The 19,078-nt window shown below is 41.3% G+C and overlaps 1 protein-coding gene across 4 annotated transcripts in view; it reads right to left on the minus strand.

Moving 5' to 3' along the window:
• EP300 (E1A binding protein p300) overlaps positions 1–19,078 on the minus strand; it is a 311,109-nt gene that overhangs the window by 175,477 nt on the left and 116,554 nt on the right. For all 4 annotated transcript variants that reach the window (XM_073572990.1, XM_073572993.1, XM_073572991.1 and 1 more), the window contains exons 9-10: positions 17,207–17,324; positions 3,714–3,888 (exon numbers count right to left, since the gene is read on the minus strand). In XM_073572990.1, the coding sequence (XP_073429091.1) occupies positions 3,714–3,888; positions 17,207–17,324 (293 nt within the window). The remainder of the gene's footprint in view (positions 1–3,713; positions 3,889–17,206; positions 17,325–19,078) is intronic.

Genomic DNA, 19,078 nt, shown 5'->3' on the forward strand with positions numbered 1-19,078 from the left:
AAAAAATTTACATTTGGTATCTATGTTTGAAGCATGATATGTGGGAAAAGGTTGAAAAGTTTCAGGGGGCCAAAATACTTTCGCAAGGCACTGTAGGTCTGTCTGGATCTTGAGTCTTAAGCGACTGCTCTATCTACTAGGAGCTGGTGCTTAGGGCCTCTGGTGTCGGTCCCAATGCCTTTCTGAGCTGGATTCATGTACTGGTTCATATAGTTCTGTGGCTTGGTGGCTATGATGCCTGACAGGAGTTTCCATGTTGTTGTAAGGCAGGTTATTGGGAGGTAGTTGGATGGAACTGTTCCTTTATGAGGATCTTTCAAAATCAGCACTGTTCTACCTTGTGTTAACCAAGCTGGTTGGTGGCCTTCTTCTAGCAGTTGGTACATCTGCTTTGCCATGCGTTCAAGCACTGCTGTTAATTTCTTTAGCCAGTATGTGTGTCTTATGTCTGGGCAAGGTGTTTTCATGTTCTTGATTCGATGTTGGATGTCTGCTTCTGTAATGGTGATTGGTTCTTGCTCTAGGTGGTTGCTGTGTTTCATTCTCAGATCTTGCAGCCACACTGCACTGGTGTTGTGTGTTTCTTCCTTCTCCCATACGTCCCTTCAGTATTGCTCAGTCTCTGCTATTGGTGGAGTTGCTGCCTTTGTGCTGTTCTGTAGTTGCGAGTACACTTTGGATGGTTCTTTGGAGAACAGGTCATTTATCTTCTTGGCCTCAGCTTCTCTAGTGTATCTCCCTAGTCTTGCAGCGAGTGCTGTGAGCCTTTGCTTAGCAGTCTTCAGCTGGGGTCAAGTCTTTGTACTTGCCCAGCTTGGTCTAATTCTTGATCTTTACACCTTTCTGCATTTCTGTTAGTTGGCTAACTTCCCTTCGTGTCACCTTGATTTTTGTCTCCAGCCTTCTTTTCCAAGGGGGGCACATACTTCTGTTGTTCTTGCTGGTTGTATAGCCAAGCATTTCCATGATTTCTGAGTCAGCAGCATAGATCAGTTTATTAGTTTGAGTTATAGTGGAGGTAAGTATTAGAGCACTTGCATCATTGGCATCTTCTAGCATACTGTCTGGTTGGCATTTCTTTGCTGGGCCTTGGAAGTGGCTCTCTGGTATTGATGGTACTTAGTTTAGCAAAAATCTTCTGTTTCAGACCAGCTGCAGTGCTCTCTAGTTACAGGATTGGATCAGGATCTTCAGGGGGTTGCACATGTTGTTCTTCCAGGTCTTCATGTGAGGTGGTTCTGCAGTGCAGATGATCCATCTCAAGTTGTAATAATAGCTTTCTCTTTATGATACTGTAACATTGGGTAACTAGTTGTTTTTCAGTCAGTGGACATGCAGGTCTTATATCCATCCAGAGTTTCCTCATACACTTCATATATCCTCTATCATTTGGTCTGCTGTTATAGTAGCATTTCATCAGATCCAGGTTCTCTTGCCTTGTCCATGAATGGTTTGTTCCAGTAGCCATTTGGGCTCTCTGTGCGCTGTTTGGGCATCAGTATGGGTAAGAGATTTCATATTATTATGCACTCTGCATTGACGGTTAATTATTGAATTGTAATGAACAAAATTAGCATCTCTACTACTATTGTCATTGTCTACTCAATTCTGGCATCTATACTGTTAATGCTTGACCATTACCATTTACTTTTATGGTTCTTTGTATAAGATTCCCCTATTTACACTGAGGTGGCATACTTTATGCACTATGCACTTTAGATGGTTAGTATGTTTGTGTCCTCTTTTGTGTTAACATGGGTGATACTTTTTGTATAAAGAGGCGTTATGTATGCCCTCTATCGCTTCCATAGTGATACTTGCTGTCCGCCTGCTCCGTCTCCATATGGATTTAGTTATATATTTTTTTGACAAGTATTTGTATGTTGCGTATTTGTACTTGTAAAAGATAATTGTTATTTTTATCTTTTTGTCTTTGGATTTTGTTTGGATACATCCATAACGTGGTTAGGAGATAAAAAAAAAAGCTATGATTCTTATGTGTTTACTATGTCTTGAGAGGATCCTAGACATTTAATATGAAGTTTTACATGAGATATTATATATATATATATATATATATATATATATATATATATATATATATATATATATATATATATACACACATACATATATACACACACACATACATACATCTGGGCACCATTGAAAAACTCTGAAATGTAATCAAGAGGATGGATGATGCATAGTTACAAGCTATCATACAAATTTAAATTTTTGTACCAGGAGTGGTATAATGTCACCCATAAGCAGCGAGAAAGACTGAAATCATGGTTATTCCACAAAATATTGATTTCTGAGCCCTTCCTGAGTTAAAACATCAGTATTGTTGGTTCTAAATGATTATAAACATGTTTTCTTAGCAATATTTCAGGTCTGAAAGCACTTTTTTTTAATTTTGACCATTTTTCAGTGTCAGAAAAAAATACAAAATTTTTTGCTTGGAAATTCGGAGACATTTTGTCAGAAAAAGAACAATTTACATTTTACTCAAAAAATATACCTATGAAGAGAAAAATCGGACAAACTGAACATTTGAAAGTGGTCTCTATTTTTGCCAGAGGGGGGTGGGGGTGTGTATGTATACACACATACATATACAAACATATATATGTGTGTGTGTGTGTGTGTGTGTGTGTGTGTGTGTGTATATATATATGTATATATATATATACATACACACACACACTATATATATATATATATATATACACATACATATATATACACACACACACATTATATATATACATACACATATTATAATATATATATATATATATATATATATATATATATATATATATATATATATATATATACACACACACACACACACACACACACATATACACATACACACACATATACATACACACACACTATTACAAGACACAACAAAGCGTGCCTTTCTTTAACAGGACCTTGCACATTTTATCAGCCATACCTTTCCCAGGCTAAAAGCCTACACATTTAAAGGGCAGGTAGGTTCTCAGCACCAACCAAAAATGTCCACTTTAATTCTGATTAAAAAAAAAAAATCTGTTTGGGTGAAAACAAAAATTAAGATATTCCTCTCAATTTGTGAGCCAAGTATCTTAATTTTCTGAGTAGATTCTATACAGCAATTATGCAGTTGCATTTTGGATAATCAATGATTGGATAAATCTCAGCATATACTGTGCTGCTCCACTCTAGTATGCATGTAATGCAGTCACAGCAGTTTGCACCTCATTCTGTTAGGAAGCGATTATATTCTGACGGAACTTACAAACTATTAAAACCCTGAACAAGGCAAAGAATAAGAGGACTAGTGATTCATATGCCAGTATTAAATAAATCGGCATTGAAGTAAAGCTTCCATATGTGTTCAGGTGCACTCAGACATTGAATTCTGCCAACACAACGAAATTAAGTAATGCCATAATTAGGCAATTTTCTGAACAAGCCTTTCAGACAACCGAGAGGTCCGCTAGCTGACTGTATTTTGTCCCTGAGACTAGCGATTGATGTTATAAAGGGTAAAAGCCTTGCTCCCCCACATGATCTATTGGATAACTTAGCAGTAGAACCAGATCATTATCAGGGATATATCTATCAGAATGCACTGAGTGATACATATCATGGGTCTAACATGGAATTATTTTATTCTTTTATAAGGAGGGAGAAAAATATCAAAAAGAAAGTCATACTTGTTGCCATGACTGGTTGTGCAGACGGCAAACCCGAACCCTGATTGATTGCTGCAGGTGGCATGCCTGGAATGTTAGGCATTAGATGTTGCTTCTGTATCCTAATTCGGCGCTTTTCTTCAAGTTCTTTCTGGATCTTATAGATTTTCTCAGCCAACAAATGGTAGTACTCAGCCTTTAAGGATACAAAAGCGACGTGGTGGTAAGGTCAATGATTGTTCTGGCAGTCAAATAATTGGAAGAACATTTTGTAATGTTTACTATATAAAATGTATTCATTTTTATACATACACATTTCATGGGCAGTCCTTAAATGCCTTTTGGAAGGCCAGAAAATTTTTTAGCTGCCAAACACTTCAAATTTCTGACCCCGTGCTATTGATTGCTGTCAGATCACTACTGGAGACGTCTGGCAGAAAGATTGATGTAGCATTGTAGCCAAAAGTTTAAGACAAAACAAATTTTTGGTTTTCACAAGGTTTGCAGCTTCAGTTTTTATAGTGGTAATTTTCATCAATTCTAGACTATTACGCATGATCAGTTAAATTACAAAAAAAATTGTGAAGTCATTTCTACCATGAAAATGAACTAAAAACCTAATCTCCTGTTATTTGTGGTGTTGCCTTAAAATGAATCGCTCATAGTTTGTGATCTTGTTGCTCTCTTAGGAGAAAGTGTTAACAGGATGAATATCACTGTCAGGTTGACTGAATTATAAGAGCAGATTGGTATAAAAGGGGGCTGGTGCTTGAAATTGTCTTATTCTGTTAACCATTTTTACTTCCAAAGAAACGAACAGTCATTATTACTTTTCATCAAAAGAGCTTTATAGGCAAGGAAATTGGTTTTCCTAAGACTGCCCCTAAATCAACCAGTTATCAGATCATCAAGAACGTCAGAGAGGCATATATACTGTGAAGGCGGCTTCAGGGCGCCCAAAAAAGTCCAGTAAGTGACAGGACTATCTTCAAAAAAGGATTCAGCAACGAGATCAGGTCTACACAAGTGCAGAGCTTGCTCAGGAATGGGAGCAGGCAGGTGTCAATAGATCGGCATACACAGTGAGGCAAAGACCTTTGGAGGTTGCTCTGGTGTCAAGATGCTAACTGAATGTCCAAAGAAGAAAAGGGGAGTACTACCAGGAGTCTTCTGTCATGCCAACAATAAAATAACCTGAGATCATTCATGTGTGGGGTTGCTTTTTGCCCAGTGTAATGGGTCACTCACAATTTTACCTAGGAACTCTGCCATGAATACAGAATAGTATCTAAATATTTTACAGAAGCAAGTGCTCCCAACAATCTAGGAGCAAATCAAGTGATGAACAATGCTTTTTCCCAGCATGATTCAGAACAGGTCATTGGCCGGGTGCCCACAATCCGGAACTAGCAGTGCTTTGGATCCAGCGCATGTTCGCTGCGTCCACTGCACTGCAATCTGTTGAACACAGGTACTGTAGATACTCGCGTATAAGCCGACCCCCTACTTTTGCCACCAAAAAAATGGGAAAACTTATTGACTCGTGTATAAGCTGAGGGTGGAATCCATAGACTATGCCCCCATATGCTGCTCCATAGACTATGCCCCCATATACTACTCCATAGACTATATAAACAAAAAGGTCAAAACATGCATAATAATCATACTTGGCCAGGAGCTGATGAAAGATTATTTTAACTCCCCCTAATGTATGGACATTGAAATAAATGTGGAGTACTCCTAATAACATGCAACCAAAAAGAACAAGTGGAGTGACCATAAACCACAGGAAAAAAGTGGTATACAATATAGAAAACACATCTTTATTAAGTTTAAAAAATAAAACATTTATAGTACATGAAGTATTTAAGAGTACACTCCAGAAAAAACAGTGTGAAGTCACAATAACATATAAAATCAATGGCGGCAAATAGTGGTGCAAATGTAATTATGACAACCCCCCACTATGCAAAATATGACAAAATATTGAGATAAACCCAAATAGTAATAAACCATGAGTACACAGGGGTATCAGTATACAAAAATCACTAACTACATATCACTACATACACCATATAAGGGTAGCACTCAGAGTAAATACCCACGACTTCAGTGATGGCGGCGGATAATTGTGTTCGCGTCGCCCGGCCACACCGCGCACGCGCCTTTTTGATTATCGGCACCTGTGATTTTAGGCATAAATATGGACTAGTAGTACAGGCAGACACCTCCCCTTGAGAAAGCAGTAGCGAAACGCGCGTCGGGGGCGACAGTGTGACGTTCACCTTGGGCATAGAGGCAATATGGGTGAGGACATAATTATGTAATTATTTGGGTATTTACTCTGAGTGCTACCCTTATATAGTGTACTAGCAGAAGAGTCCAGCGCTGCCCAGGCATAGTAACTAACTGTGGTTAGTTATAGCAAAATTATAATTATCCTCCATCCCATAGTCCCGTGCCCATATACCCATCATACATATCCACGATCCCATAGGCCCGTGCCCATATACCCATCATACATATCCTCCATCCCATAGTCGAGTGCTCATATACCCATCACACATCCTCCATCCCATAGTCCCATGCCCATATACCCATCATACATATTCTCCATCCCATAGTCCCATGCCCATATACCCATCATACATATTCTCCATCCCATAGTCCCATGCCCATATACCCATCATACATATTCTCCATCCCATAGTCCCATGCCCATATACCCATCATACATATTCTCCATCCCATAGTCCCATGCCCATATACCCATCACACATCCTTCATCTCATAGTCCTATGCCCATATACCCATCATACATATCTTCCGTCCCATAATCCCGTGCCCATAAACCCATCATACATATCCACCATCTCATAATCCCGTGCCCATATACCCATCATACATATCCTCCATCCCATAGTCCAGTGTCCATATACCCATAACACATTTTCCATCCCATAGTCCCGTGCCCATATACCCGTCAAACATATCCTCCATCCCATAGTCCAATGCCCATATACCCATCATACATATTCGCCATCCCATAGTCGAGTGCTCATATACCCATCACACATCCTTCATCTCATAGTCCCGTGCCCATATACCCATCATACATATCCTCCATCCCATAGTCCAGTGCCCATATACCCATCACACATCCTCCATCCCATAGTCCCGTGCCCATATACATATCCGCCATCCCATGGTCCCGTGCCCATATACCCATCATACATATCCTCCATCCCATAGTCCCGTGCCCATATACATAACCTCCATCCCATAGTCCCATGCCCTTATACCTGTCATACAGATCCTCCATCCCATAGTCTGGTGCCCATATACTCATCACACATCCTCCATTCCATAGTCAACCATTATGACATCATAATGAGCGGCGGCAGGGCTTGCAACCTTTGATGACATCAGCGTCGCCATGGCAACCATTGTGACATCATAATGAGGGGTGGGGCTTGATATGCACACACTGCATCCCCAGTATGCAAATAGGGGCATTGTGACATCACAATGAGGGGCGGGGCTTGACACGCACACACTTTTCCCCCAGTATGTAGATAGGGGCAAAATTGTTTGGTGAATTGGAACGCGCAGGGTTAAAATTTCGCCTCACAACATAGCTTAGGACGCTCTCGGGGTCCAGACGTGTGACTGTGCCAAATTTTGTGGCTGTAGCTGCGACGGTGCGGATGCCTATCCCGGACATACAAACATACACACACACACACACATACATACACACTTTGAGCTTTATATATTAGATGTAGTGATATGTAGTTAGTGATTTTTGTATACTGATACCCCTCTCTGTACTCATGGTTTATCACTATTTGGGTTTATCTCAATATTTTGTCATATTTTGCACAGTGGGGGGTTGTCATAATTACATTTGCACCACGATTTGCTGCCATTGATTTTATATATTATTGTGACTTCACACTGTTTTTTTCTGGAGTGTACTCTTAAATACTTCATGTACTATAAATGTTTTATTTTTTAAACTTAATAAAGATGTGTTTTCTATATTGTACACCACTTTTTTTCCTGTGGTTTATGGTTACTCCACTTGTTCTTTTTGGTTGCATACTCCATAGACTATGCCCCCATATGCTGCCCCATAAACTATGCCCCCATACACTGCTGCATAGAATATGCCCCCCATAGACTATGCCCCCATATGCTGCCCCATAGAATATGCCCCCCTTATGTTGCCCCATATGCTGCCAGAAAAAAAAAAAAGCCATACTCACCCCTCCTGGGTCCATTGCCGCTGTCTGCCGCTTCTTCTGTCAGTGACTGAGCCAGCGACTGTTCAGCCAGCAGAGGGGCGGCGCGCAATAATCACGTCACCGCGCCCCCTGCTGCCTAAACGTCACTGAAAAGATGCAGCAGAGACAGAGGTGAGCAGTGATGGACCGGGGAACAGGTGAATATTGCTATACTCACCCATCCTGCCGCAGTCTCTGCAGCCTCGCTCGCTTCTCCACTGTCTCCCTTCCAGTCTTCAGCGGTCACGTGGTGCCGCTCATTACACTCATGAATATACGCATATTAATGAGTGGTAATGAGCGGTACCACGTGACCGCTGAAGACAGGAAGGGAGACAAGAGGAGAAGCTAGCGAGGCAGCAGAGACCGTGGCAGGACAGGTAAGTATGATCTCTGACACCCCCGCCGACCCCAGGTATATGACCCATGTATAAGCAGAGAGGGGGACTTTCAGCCCAAAAAATGGGATGAAAATCTCGGCTTATACACGAGTATACACGGTAAATGTGCTAACTGAACCAGGCGGATTCACTGCGTTCAATACATTCTATTAATTTATGGATGTGAAATTGACATGCTGCAGTCTGGAAAGATGCCCAGCATGTGAGTCTCCGCAGGCGTTTGTGGACGATAGTGGACATGGGATTTCTTGAAATCCCATCCTCTATGCTGTAACAGCCGGCTGCTTCGGGTTTGTGCTGCAAAAGTATGCAGAGTCCAACCCGAAGCAATTCCGGATCTTGAGCATATCATCATAAGGCAAATGTCATGACCAAGAGAAGCTAAGTGGACTGGGGAACAAAACATTGAAATTTTGGATTTTGGGTCCATGGCCAGGAAACTTACCAAATCTCAATCTAATCGAGAACCTTTGGTCAAACTTTAAAAAAGTTGGTGGGGAAAACAAAAACACAAATTGTGATAAACTTTAACCCCTTTACCCCCAAAGGTAGTTTGCATGTTAATGACCAGCCCAATTTTTAAAATTCTGACCACTGTCCCTTTATGAGGCAATAACTCTGGAACGCTCCATGGATCCCAGTGATTCTGACATTGTTTTCTCATGACATATTGTATTTCATGATCGTGCTAACGTTTCTTTGATATGACTTGCGTTTGTGAAAAAAAAACAAAACGGAAATTTGGAAATTCACACAAAATACTTAAGTATCATTTCCCACATATCTACTTTACAGGAGCACAATTTTGGAACCAAAAACTAAATTTTGAGTACTCACGTAAAATCTTTCTAGAAGCCTTCACAGGAAACCATGGGTGTATGCTGCTACCACTAGGAGGTTGACACTATGCAAAAAAAGGTTAGCTCCTCCCCAGCAGTATATACCCACCAACTGGCAGCTATTCATCAGTTTTAGCTTAGTGTCAGTAGGAAGACGACACAGCCTGCTCTCAGCACTACCTTTAGGTTTTGTTGTTTTTTATTAAAGATGTCTATTTTTCAGGTCCAGCTTGTGATTCAGGCGATGGAGTGTAACAGCTCACTCCTCTGTCCCACCTAGAGACCGGGAGCACAGTGTGGGAATGCGTCACTACTGTACCCTCTTGTGTCTACCAGGCAGGGCCCCATGACACTCCAAGAGTGTTTGGGGCATTCGCAAGACCGAAGATGCGGACTGGTCCTGGCCACTACCCCCTACGCTGCCCGCCCTTTGAAGCCGGTCGCTCAGGGGAGGAAGACGAAGTCTTTACCCGACGGCTACCGAAGTCGCCCAGTGGCCCCGAGGTACAACCACAGATAAGTCTTCCAGCGCTGCATCTGCGAAGAGGGATACGTTTTTCGTCGGGACAGGTGCGAGTGCGGCAGCAGGGGGCTCCATTAATATTAAAAAAAATTTGTTAGGAAGGGTTAAAATTTGATCAGCGATTTCTCATTTTTACAACAAAATTTACAAAACCATTTTTCTAGGGACCACATCACATTTGAAGTCATTTTGAGGGGTCTATATTATAGAAAATACCCAAAAGTGACACCATTCTAAAAACTGCACCCCGTAAGTTGCTCAAAACCACATTCAAGAAGTTTATTAACTCTTCAGGTGCTTCCCAGAAATTTTTGGAATGTTTAAAAAAAAAATAAAAAAAAAATGAACATTTAACTTTTTTTCACAAAAAAATTACTTCAGATCCAATTTTCTTTTTATTTTACCAAGGGTAACAGGAGAAACTGGACCCCACAAGTTGTTGTGAAATTTCACCTGAATACACAGGTGCCCCATATGTGGGGGTAAACCACTGTTTGGGTTGGGCGCTCGGCAGAGGTCGGAACGGAAGAAGCATTGTTTGACTTTTTCAATACAGAATTGGCTAGAAATGAGATTAGATGCCATGTCGAGTTTGGAGAGCCCCTGATGTGCCTAAACAGTGGAAACCCCTCACAAGTGACACTATTTTGAAAAATAGATCCCCTAAGGAACTTATCTAGATGTGTGGTGAGCACTTTGAACCCCCAAGTGTTTCACAGAAACTTTATAACGTAGCCGTAAAAATAAAATAAAAAAATTTCAAAAAATTTTTTCACCCCCAATTTATTTTCCCATGGGTAACAGGAGAAACTGGAGCCCAGAAATTGTTGTGCAATTTGTCCCGAGTATGCCGATACCCCATATGTGGGGGTAAATCACTCAGAAGGGAAGGCGCACCATTTGACTTTTTCTACGCAGAATTGGCTGGAATGGAGATTGGACGCCGTGTCACGTTTGGAGAGCCCCTGATGTGCCTAAACAGTGGAAACCCCCCCAATTCTAACACCAAACCTAACCCCAACTCGAATGGGAAAATGGAAATAAATACATTTTATTTTATTATTTTTCCCTAAATAAGGGAGTGATAAAGGGGGGTATGATTTACTATTTTTTTTATTTTGATATCTGTGATAGGGTCTATCACAGTGATCAAAATGAACCAATAGGAAAAAAATCTATTGTTGCCGGATGCCGGCAAATCTTGAAGGGCGCACTGCGCATGCTCCAGTCATTTTCTCCGGTCGAAGCCGGATCCTATTTCTCTCTCCTCTGATGTGCGAGAGAAATTAAATAGAAAATCAGACTTTTTTTTAGGTCACCATTATACCGTTAATAACTGCGATCGCAACACCGGGGTCAGTGAAAACCAACCTCAATCATGTTCTCTGGGGTGTCGGCTACCCCCAGCAGCCAAGACCCCAGAGAAATTCCGACGATGGAGAGCGCTATAACCTTATAAAGCAGCGCTGTGGTTTAAGTACCCTTAACTGCCACTGTTAAAAGGTGTATCAGCGGTAGTTAAGGGGTTAAGTGTAACTCCTCAATCTCCCCTCCTCGCGCCTAACGCCGGCAGAGCAGGGGAGAATGATGAGCAGTGTTCAGCACACGGTGCCAGGAAACGCAACGCTTCCTCCCTGGTGCCCGTCCGTGTGGTACCTATGCGACCCCCACAAGCCACACGTGTGCCCCAAGTATTACACACACACACACAGACACCTCTGGTACCAGAAATATCAGGCCGTGTGAAAGAGACGTTATATCGGAATTTCATTTTTGGCAGCTATTACACGCTAAAAGACGCTTTTTATTGCAAAAAATAGTTTGTGTTACCACATTTTGAGAGCTATAATTTTTTCCATATTCTGGCCCACAGTCATGTGAGGTCATGTTTTTTGCAGGACAAGCTGTCGCTTTTATCGGTATAATTTTCGGCCAGATGACATTTTTTGATCATATTCTATTCTGATTTTTGGGAGACAGAATGAGCAAAAACCAGCAATTCATGAATTTCTTTTGGAGGGACGTTTACACGATTCCACATGTGGTAAAATTGATAAGGCAGTTTTATTCTTCGGGTCAGTACAATTACAGCGATACCTCATTTATATCATTTGTGTTTTGGTGCTTTTATATAATAAAAACTGTTTTATAGAAAAAAATTATTGCTTTTGCATCGCTTTATTCTGACAGCTATAACTTATTTTTTCGCTGATGACGCTGTATGGCCGCTCGTTTTTTTGCGGGACAAGATGACGTTTTCAGCGGTATATTTATATCAGTTTTTTTGATCGCGTGTTATTCCACTTTTTGCTCGGCAGTATAAAGCATTGTTTTTTACCTTTTTTATGGTGTTGACTAAAGGGTTAACTAGTGGGACAGTTTTATAGGTCGGGTCATTACGGACGCGGGGATACCAAATGTGTATTTAGATTTTTTTCATTCAAATATTTATTTAGTGACAGAATATTGTTTTTATTTTTATGATTTTTTTTTACTTAATTCTAACTTTTACACTTTGTCCCACTATGGGAAAATCATTTTTTGCAGGCTGATCGCTTCTATAGCATGCAGATGAAGCAGCATCTGAATGCTATAGAATCTGTCAGCGCTGCACTCAGTGCACATTGACCTGAGAGACTTCCTGACATGCCCTGCACATGACAGGAAGGTTTCTTAGCTCTGGTAACCCAGATGTCATCATGATGACATCGGGTTACCATAGCAGCTATCGGGAGCCCGCATCACGGGGTCTCCGATCCAAAGTCAGAAGGGCTGTCGGTACTCTTCCTGCTCCCGAAATTCTGCGATCATGTTAGATCGCAGCATTTTGGGGGTTAAAGTGACGGAGCAGTTTGTGATCACTCCTGGCACTTAGTGCCGGGTGTCAGCTGTGAGAATCAGCTGACAACCGGCCACACACCACCCGTGTGCAAGGCAGATTGCTATGACGTACTATACCATCCATGGTCAAATTGTCCCGGGTCACATGGACGGTACAGTATGTCATCTGGCAGAAAGGGGTTACGCAACAGTCAGGATTTGGCCCAGAAGCCGATATCCAGCTGTGAGGGCAAACTGCAGAAGACACGAAAGATAAGGGTCAGCACTGTAAATACTGAGCCTTTGCATACATTTGATCCATTTGTCGAAGTGTAAAAACTTATGAAATGCTGATAACTGTACTTCAGTAACCATAGAAACAGGTAAAGGATCTAAAAACACAAGCAGCTAACTGTGGAAACCAAAATTTGATAGTCAAACATTTTGGCCATGTATATATGTACATGCGTGTTCATAGATCATTAATTTATTTTGTATTTGCTTTATGATGGAATAGTTAATATTTAGACATGTACACGATTAATATTGTACAGTTGTGGCCAAAAGTATTGACACCCCTGCAATTCTGTCAGATAATACTCAGTTTCTTCCTGAAAATGATTGCAAACAAATTCTTTGGTATTATTATCTTCATTTAATTTGTCTTAAATGAAAAAAGACAAAAGAGAATGAAGCAAAAAATTGATCATTTCACACAAAACTCCAAAAATGGGCCAGACAAAAGTATTGGCACCCTCAGCCTAATACTTGGTTGCACAACCTTTAGCCAAAATAACTGACCAACCGCTTCCAGTAACCATCAATGAGTTTCTTACAATGCTCTTCTGGAATTTTAGACCATTCTTCTTTGGCAAACTGCTCCAGGTCCCTGATATTTGAAGGGTGCCTTCTCCAAACTGCCATTTTTAGATCTCTCCACAGGTGTTCTATGGGATTCTGGTCTGGACTCATTGCTGGCCACCTTAGAAGTCTCCAGAGCTTTCTCTCAAACCATTTTCTAGTGCTTTTTGAAGTGTGTTTTGGGTCATTGTCCTGCTGAAAGACCCGTGACCTCTGAGAGAGACCCAGCTTTCTCACACTGGGCCCTACATTATGCTGCAAAATTTGTTGGTAGTCTTCAGACTTCATAATGCCATGCACACGGTCAAGCAGTCCAGTGCCAGAGGTGGCAATGCAACCCCAAAACATCAGGGAACCTCCCCATGTTTAACTGTAGGGACCGTGTTCTTTTCTTTGAATGCTTCTTTTTTTCTCCTGTAAACTCTATGTTGATGCCTTTGCCCAAAAAGCTCTACTTTTGTCTCATCTGACCAGAGAACATTCTTCCAAAACGTTTTAGGCTTTTTCAGGTAAGTTTTGGCAAACTCCAGCCTGGCTTTTTTGTGTCTCGGAGTAAGAAGTGGGGTCTTCCTGGGTCTCCTACCATACAGTCCCTTTTCATTCAGACGCCGACGGATAGTACGGGTTGACACTGTTGTACCGTCGGACTGCAGGGCAGCTTGAACTTATTTGGATGTTAGTCGAGGTTCTTTATTCAACATCCGCACAATCTTGCGTTGAAATCTCTTGTCAATTTTTCTTTTCCGTCAACATCTAGGGAGGTTAGCCACAATGCCATGGGCTTTAAACGTCTTGATGACACTGCGCACTGTAGACACAGGAACATTCAGGTCTTTGGAGATGGTCTTGTAGCCTTGAGATTGCTCATGCTTCCTCACAATTTGGTTTCTCAAGTCCTCTGACAGTTCTTTGGTCTTCTTTCTTTTCTCCATGCTCAATGTGGTACACACAAGGACACAGGACAGAGGTTGAGTCAACTTTAATCCATGTCAACTGGCTGCAAGTGTGATTTAGTTATTGCCAACACCTGTTAGGTGCCACAGGTAAGTTAGGCTAGTTTCACATTTGCGCTTTATAGCGCAGCGACGGTCTGCGCACGGCCGCCTCTAAGCCCCGCCCCCTGCCCGCCCCTTCCGGTCATCGCCGCCTACTAGCGCACATGGGCGCTTGCGATCTGCGCACCCTATCTTTAGCATAGGGTGCGCAGATCGTGCGCTGGCAGTGCACAAGCAGGATTTTTCTGTGCGCTGCGCACTTTTGAAGGTGCGCCGTGCGCGACGAAATGCAACATGCTGCGTTCGGCGCACACTGGCGCACCTTCAAAAGTGCGCAGCGCACGGCAAAATCCTGCTTGCGCAATGCCAGTGAACGATCTGCGCACCCTATGCTAAAGATAGGGTGCGCAGATCGCAAGCGCCCATGTGCGCTAGTAGGCGGCGATGACCGGAAGGGGCGGGCAGTGAGCCGGCAGGGGGCGGGGCTTAGCGGCAGCTAAGCGCAAATGTGAAACTAGCCTTACAGGTGCTGTTACTTACACAAATTAGAGAAGCATCACGACTTTTCGAACAGTGCCAATACTTTTGTCCACCCTCTATGTTTGGTGTGGAATTATATTCAATTTGGCTTTAGGACAATTTTTTTTGTGTTTTTTCATTTAAGACAAATTAAATGAAGATAATACCAAAGAATTTGTGTTTGCAATCATTTTCAGGAAGAAACTATTATCTGACAGAATTGCAGGGGTGTCAATACTTTAGGCAACAACTGTATATAACAGAGCAATAATATCTGGAAATTAAAATCTAAAAATATTAATGTGGTTACAAGGTGTAATGCAGCTAGGAATAGAATGGAAGGCACAAATGCAACACCCCCATAGCCAGACATATTAATGAGATACTTCAAGGCAATGTTGGGGAAATTTTGTTTAGTGTGATTGAGGTTGTTAAACAGAACCCCAGGGGGGGAAATTTTGACAGACTGCTTCTCCAAAAAGTGTGCATAGATCCAATTACACCGGTTGGTGTCAATGAAAACTTGTCACATGCGTGTTTTTCTACAGCCTCATCTGGCTGGTACCTAGTCTTGATTATACTACACCTTTTTAGGGACTCTTAATTTTCCTTGTCATGTCTAGTTATAATCCCCATGATGAATATTGGGGTTCACAAATTATTGTGAGGATCAACACTATCATACATAACTGATATTTTCTATTTATTCATGCTAACGTCTTTGTTCCTTTAATATATATTTAACATACATTATACTTTTGATATTACAGCAAATTGTTGCGGGGAGGATGAATCAATCGTTCCTCAGTCTCCATCAACGACGCACGTATGCGTTCCATGGTGGGACACACAATGCTTGTGTGTATGACTCACTTCTGTCTTCCATGTTAAGAGTTGCACTTGGACAGGCACATTGCAAAGTTATCCGGAGACAGGAACTGTAGATGCGTTCCAGGTGGAACGCACGCGGTGGTGTTGATGAATGAATTCCGGTTTCGCTTCCATGTGAAGCGCTGCTCATCTTCCGGACATGAGCATTGCAAAAAGGTATCCGGAGACAGGAACTGCCGATGCGTTCCAGGTGGAAAGCATGCGGTGATGGTAATAAATGAATTTCCGGTTTTGTCATCACTGAAAGTAGTTGTATTTTAGCCTATGGTTATTTGGGATTTCAAATAACACCAACTTACTAAAAATCTAGAGGATAAATGTCATCCATGTTTATAATTGAGCAATAGTGTTTGACTCCATTTTGAGAGACATTAGTATATACCTCTAGCGCAGGGAGGAAGAGGGTATCTTTTTGATCACTGGGTTATCTATATTTAGAAGGGGCATGGATGGCCACCATGCAGCATCCTTATATCTAACCTCCTGATGATCCAATATGGTGTAACGCGTTGAGCCTTCTGTGAATGTCTACAAATCATAAGTACCCGTTAAGCTTGCTGTTATCAAAATGCTTCAAGCATATATGACGTGATGTGTGTGCCATTTGAGCTTTTATCTGTTGGTTTTTTTTTGCATTTTTGATGTTCATTGCTTCAATATTTGCTATACGGCTACCTTGTGAAATTATCATAGTGAGATCAGGGACCTCAAGGGAGAGCTGTCGTGGAGCGGGGGCGCCATTCCGCTGACCAGCAGGGTGCCAACCTCCGCTGTCAGGAAGGCTATACAGCAATATTGAACAGCATAGCGAGGTACTAAGTGTTTGCACTTGTCGCTTTATTAGTGTGTTACCATTTCACCCTTTTTGCACATTTTCATTGCTGCCTACCTCAATTGTTAATAGTACTTGATTGGCAACCCCTATATACTCCTTTCTATGTCTGGATAAATGGATGACTGTGATTCACCAACATAGGGACATCTAGGAGATTAAGGGTCAGCTGCCGAGGAGCGAGGGCGCCAAACTCGTTTTGTGTTTAGGGTGCCAACCTCCGCTGGTAGGTAGGCTTTTGGCAGTAGGTATAATTGTGTAGGGTGATGTGTAGCCAAAACGGTTGCTTGTATGGTGCTTGGTAATGTTGTGTTTTTAATAGGCACAATAAAAGTTAATTTTTATCTTAATTATCATTGTTATATAAGGTTAACATTCGCCAGTCTTCTTGATTTTTTTTTACCTTATTAGTTTATTTTTTTTATACATTTTTCTCAGTCTAGGAACAGAATGGAAGAGCCCACAAGCAGAGTATACTTTACCTATTAACTGAAGAGTAGACGTACTCAAAGCAGTTTTTCTCAAAGGAGATTTGATAATGACATACCCTACTGTTTGCTGATTCATACATATCACCCTCCACTTTGCGAGCGTAGGCTACCAAATTCTCCATCCGTCTGTCCTTTAATGCTGCAGGGTCAGGAGTCGGAAATATGGCTTGAACTCTTAACATTGGGAACAAAAAGCACAAACATAAAATGTTTCTATTTGTAATTAGAACAAAAAAAGACTGCAGAAAAAAAAGAAAGCAAAAATGTGTGCAAGAGACAATAAAAAAAACAATTAAACCTTAATGACCGCTTTAAATAAATTAGGACCAATAAACCAAAATAGTGATTCGAAATAAATATATATATATATATATATACACACACACATACATACATATACATACACACACACACACACACACATACATATACACACATATATATATACACACACATACATACATTCCCCCCCAGTTAGGGATACATGTGCTACTCATTTGTACTTCGCATATCCTTACCTGTAGTCCTTATTGGGAGACAAATGAACACATGCGGAACCACCGCGCGTACAAAAAGGGGCAGCGCTTTGGGCGGGACGGGTTTCCGCTGCGTTCAAAGCGCTGCCAATCCCCAACGTGGAGGCATACCCTTATTGGGCAGCTTGTTTTCCATGGGCAAAATGGACCAAAAAAGGATTTCACTGACCCTGAAAAGTCAAAAAACTTTCAAGTCTTACAGAGGGCTGCAGCAGTCCTGAAATTGGGGTGTGTTTAGTTTTGTTACAAATAGTCAACAGGTTTGCAAAAACGTAGTAAGAGGGAAAAAAAAAAAAAAAAAAAATACATTGTGTTGGAGCCCCCCACCACAAGTGACTCCATTTTGGAAACTAGACCCCTCAAGGAATGTATCTAGATGTGTGCCAAGAACCTTTAACCCTCATGTGCTTCACAGAAGTTTATAACGTAGAGCCGTAAAAAAAAAAAAACTTTCACCGCAAAAATGTTTTTAGCCCCAATTTTTCTTCGTTTCACAAGGGCAAAAGGACCCCAAATATTGTTGTGCATTTTCTCCTGTGTACCCAGATACCTCAAGGGGAAAGCTATACGCGAAACACACGTCGGAGTTGTGATGACAGGCCATCTTGATCCTCACCTACCATGGGTAAGTAATATCACCTATAACGTCACCTCTGCTTCACCCTTTGTTTACAGCCATCTGTGCTTTGGTATATGGTATTCAGAGTCTATCTGTATAGGTGTTCTGCACATATAGAGTGCTGTGTGATATATTTGGGATCTATTTGTTGCTTTCCATTCTTTACTCCTTATTTTTGACACTTGTGTTTATTGGCAAGTGTTTGAATTTTTTTTTTTTTTTTTTTATTTCACTGGTGGTTTAGTTACTCCAATTTTTCAGTGTTTTCCTGATGGAGCTGTATGGTAGCTTGTTTTATAGGTCGGGTGGTTCCGAAAGCAGCGATACCAAACGTGAACTTATGTTTGGCCGCCCCGAAGCACAAGCATATCATTAACTCAAAACTGAAAAAGATTAAACAAAAACCACAAGACGGATTTCATCATCAACCAAGGTATGACTTTAATCAGTGTAACAGCACCAACCTGACACTGTCTGCAGGTTACTGAGCACAATCCTGCTGACAGGTTCCCTTTAGGCTGCTTACACAAAAAACAGCATTTGCTGCGTTGTTTTTTTTTTTTTTTTTTACTTTTTTTTTTGTCAGGGTACATTACCCCTTCACCCCGAAGCCAGGTTTCACCTTCATGACCAGGCCAATTTTTATAATTCTTACCAGTGTCACTTTATGAGGTTATAATTCGAACGCTTCAATGGATCCCACGGATTTAATTTTTCTTTTTCTCGTGACATATTGTACTTCATGATAGTGGTAATATTTCTTTGATATGACT

Source organism: Dendrobates tinctorius, unplaced genomic scaffold (genome assembly GCF_039654945.1).
Source record: "Dendrobates tinctorius isolate UK_male_01 unplaced genomic scaffold, ASM3965494v1 ptg000033l, whole genome shotgun sequence".
NCBI lineage: Eukaryota > Metazoa > Chordata > Amphibia > Anura > Dendrobatidae > Dendrobates > Dendrobates tinctorius.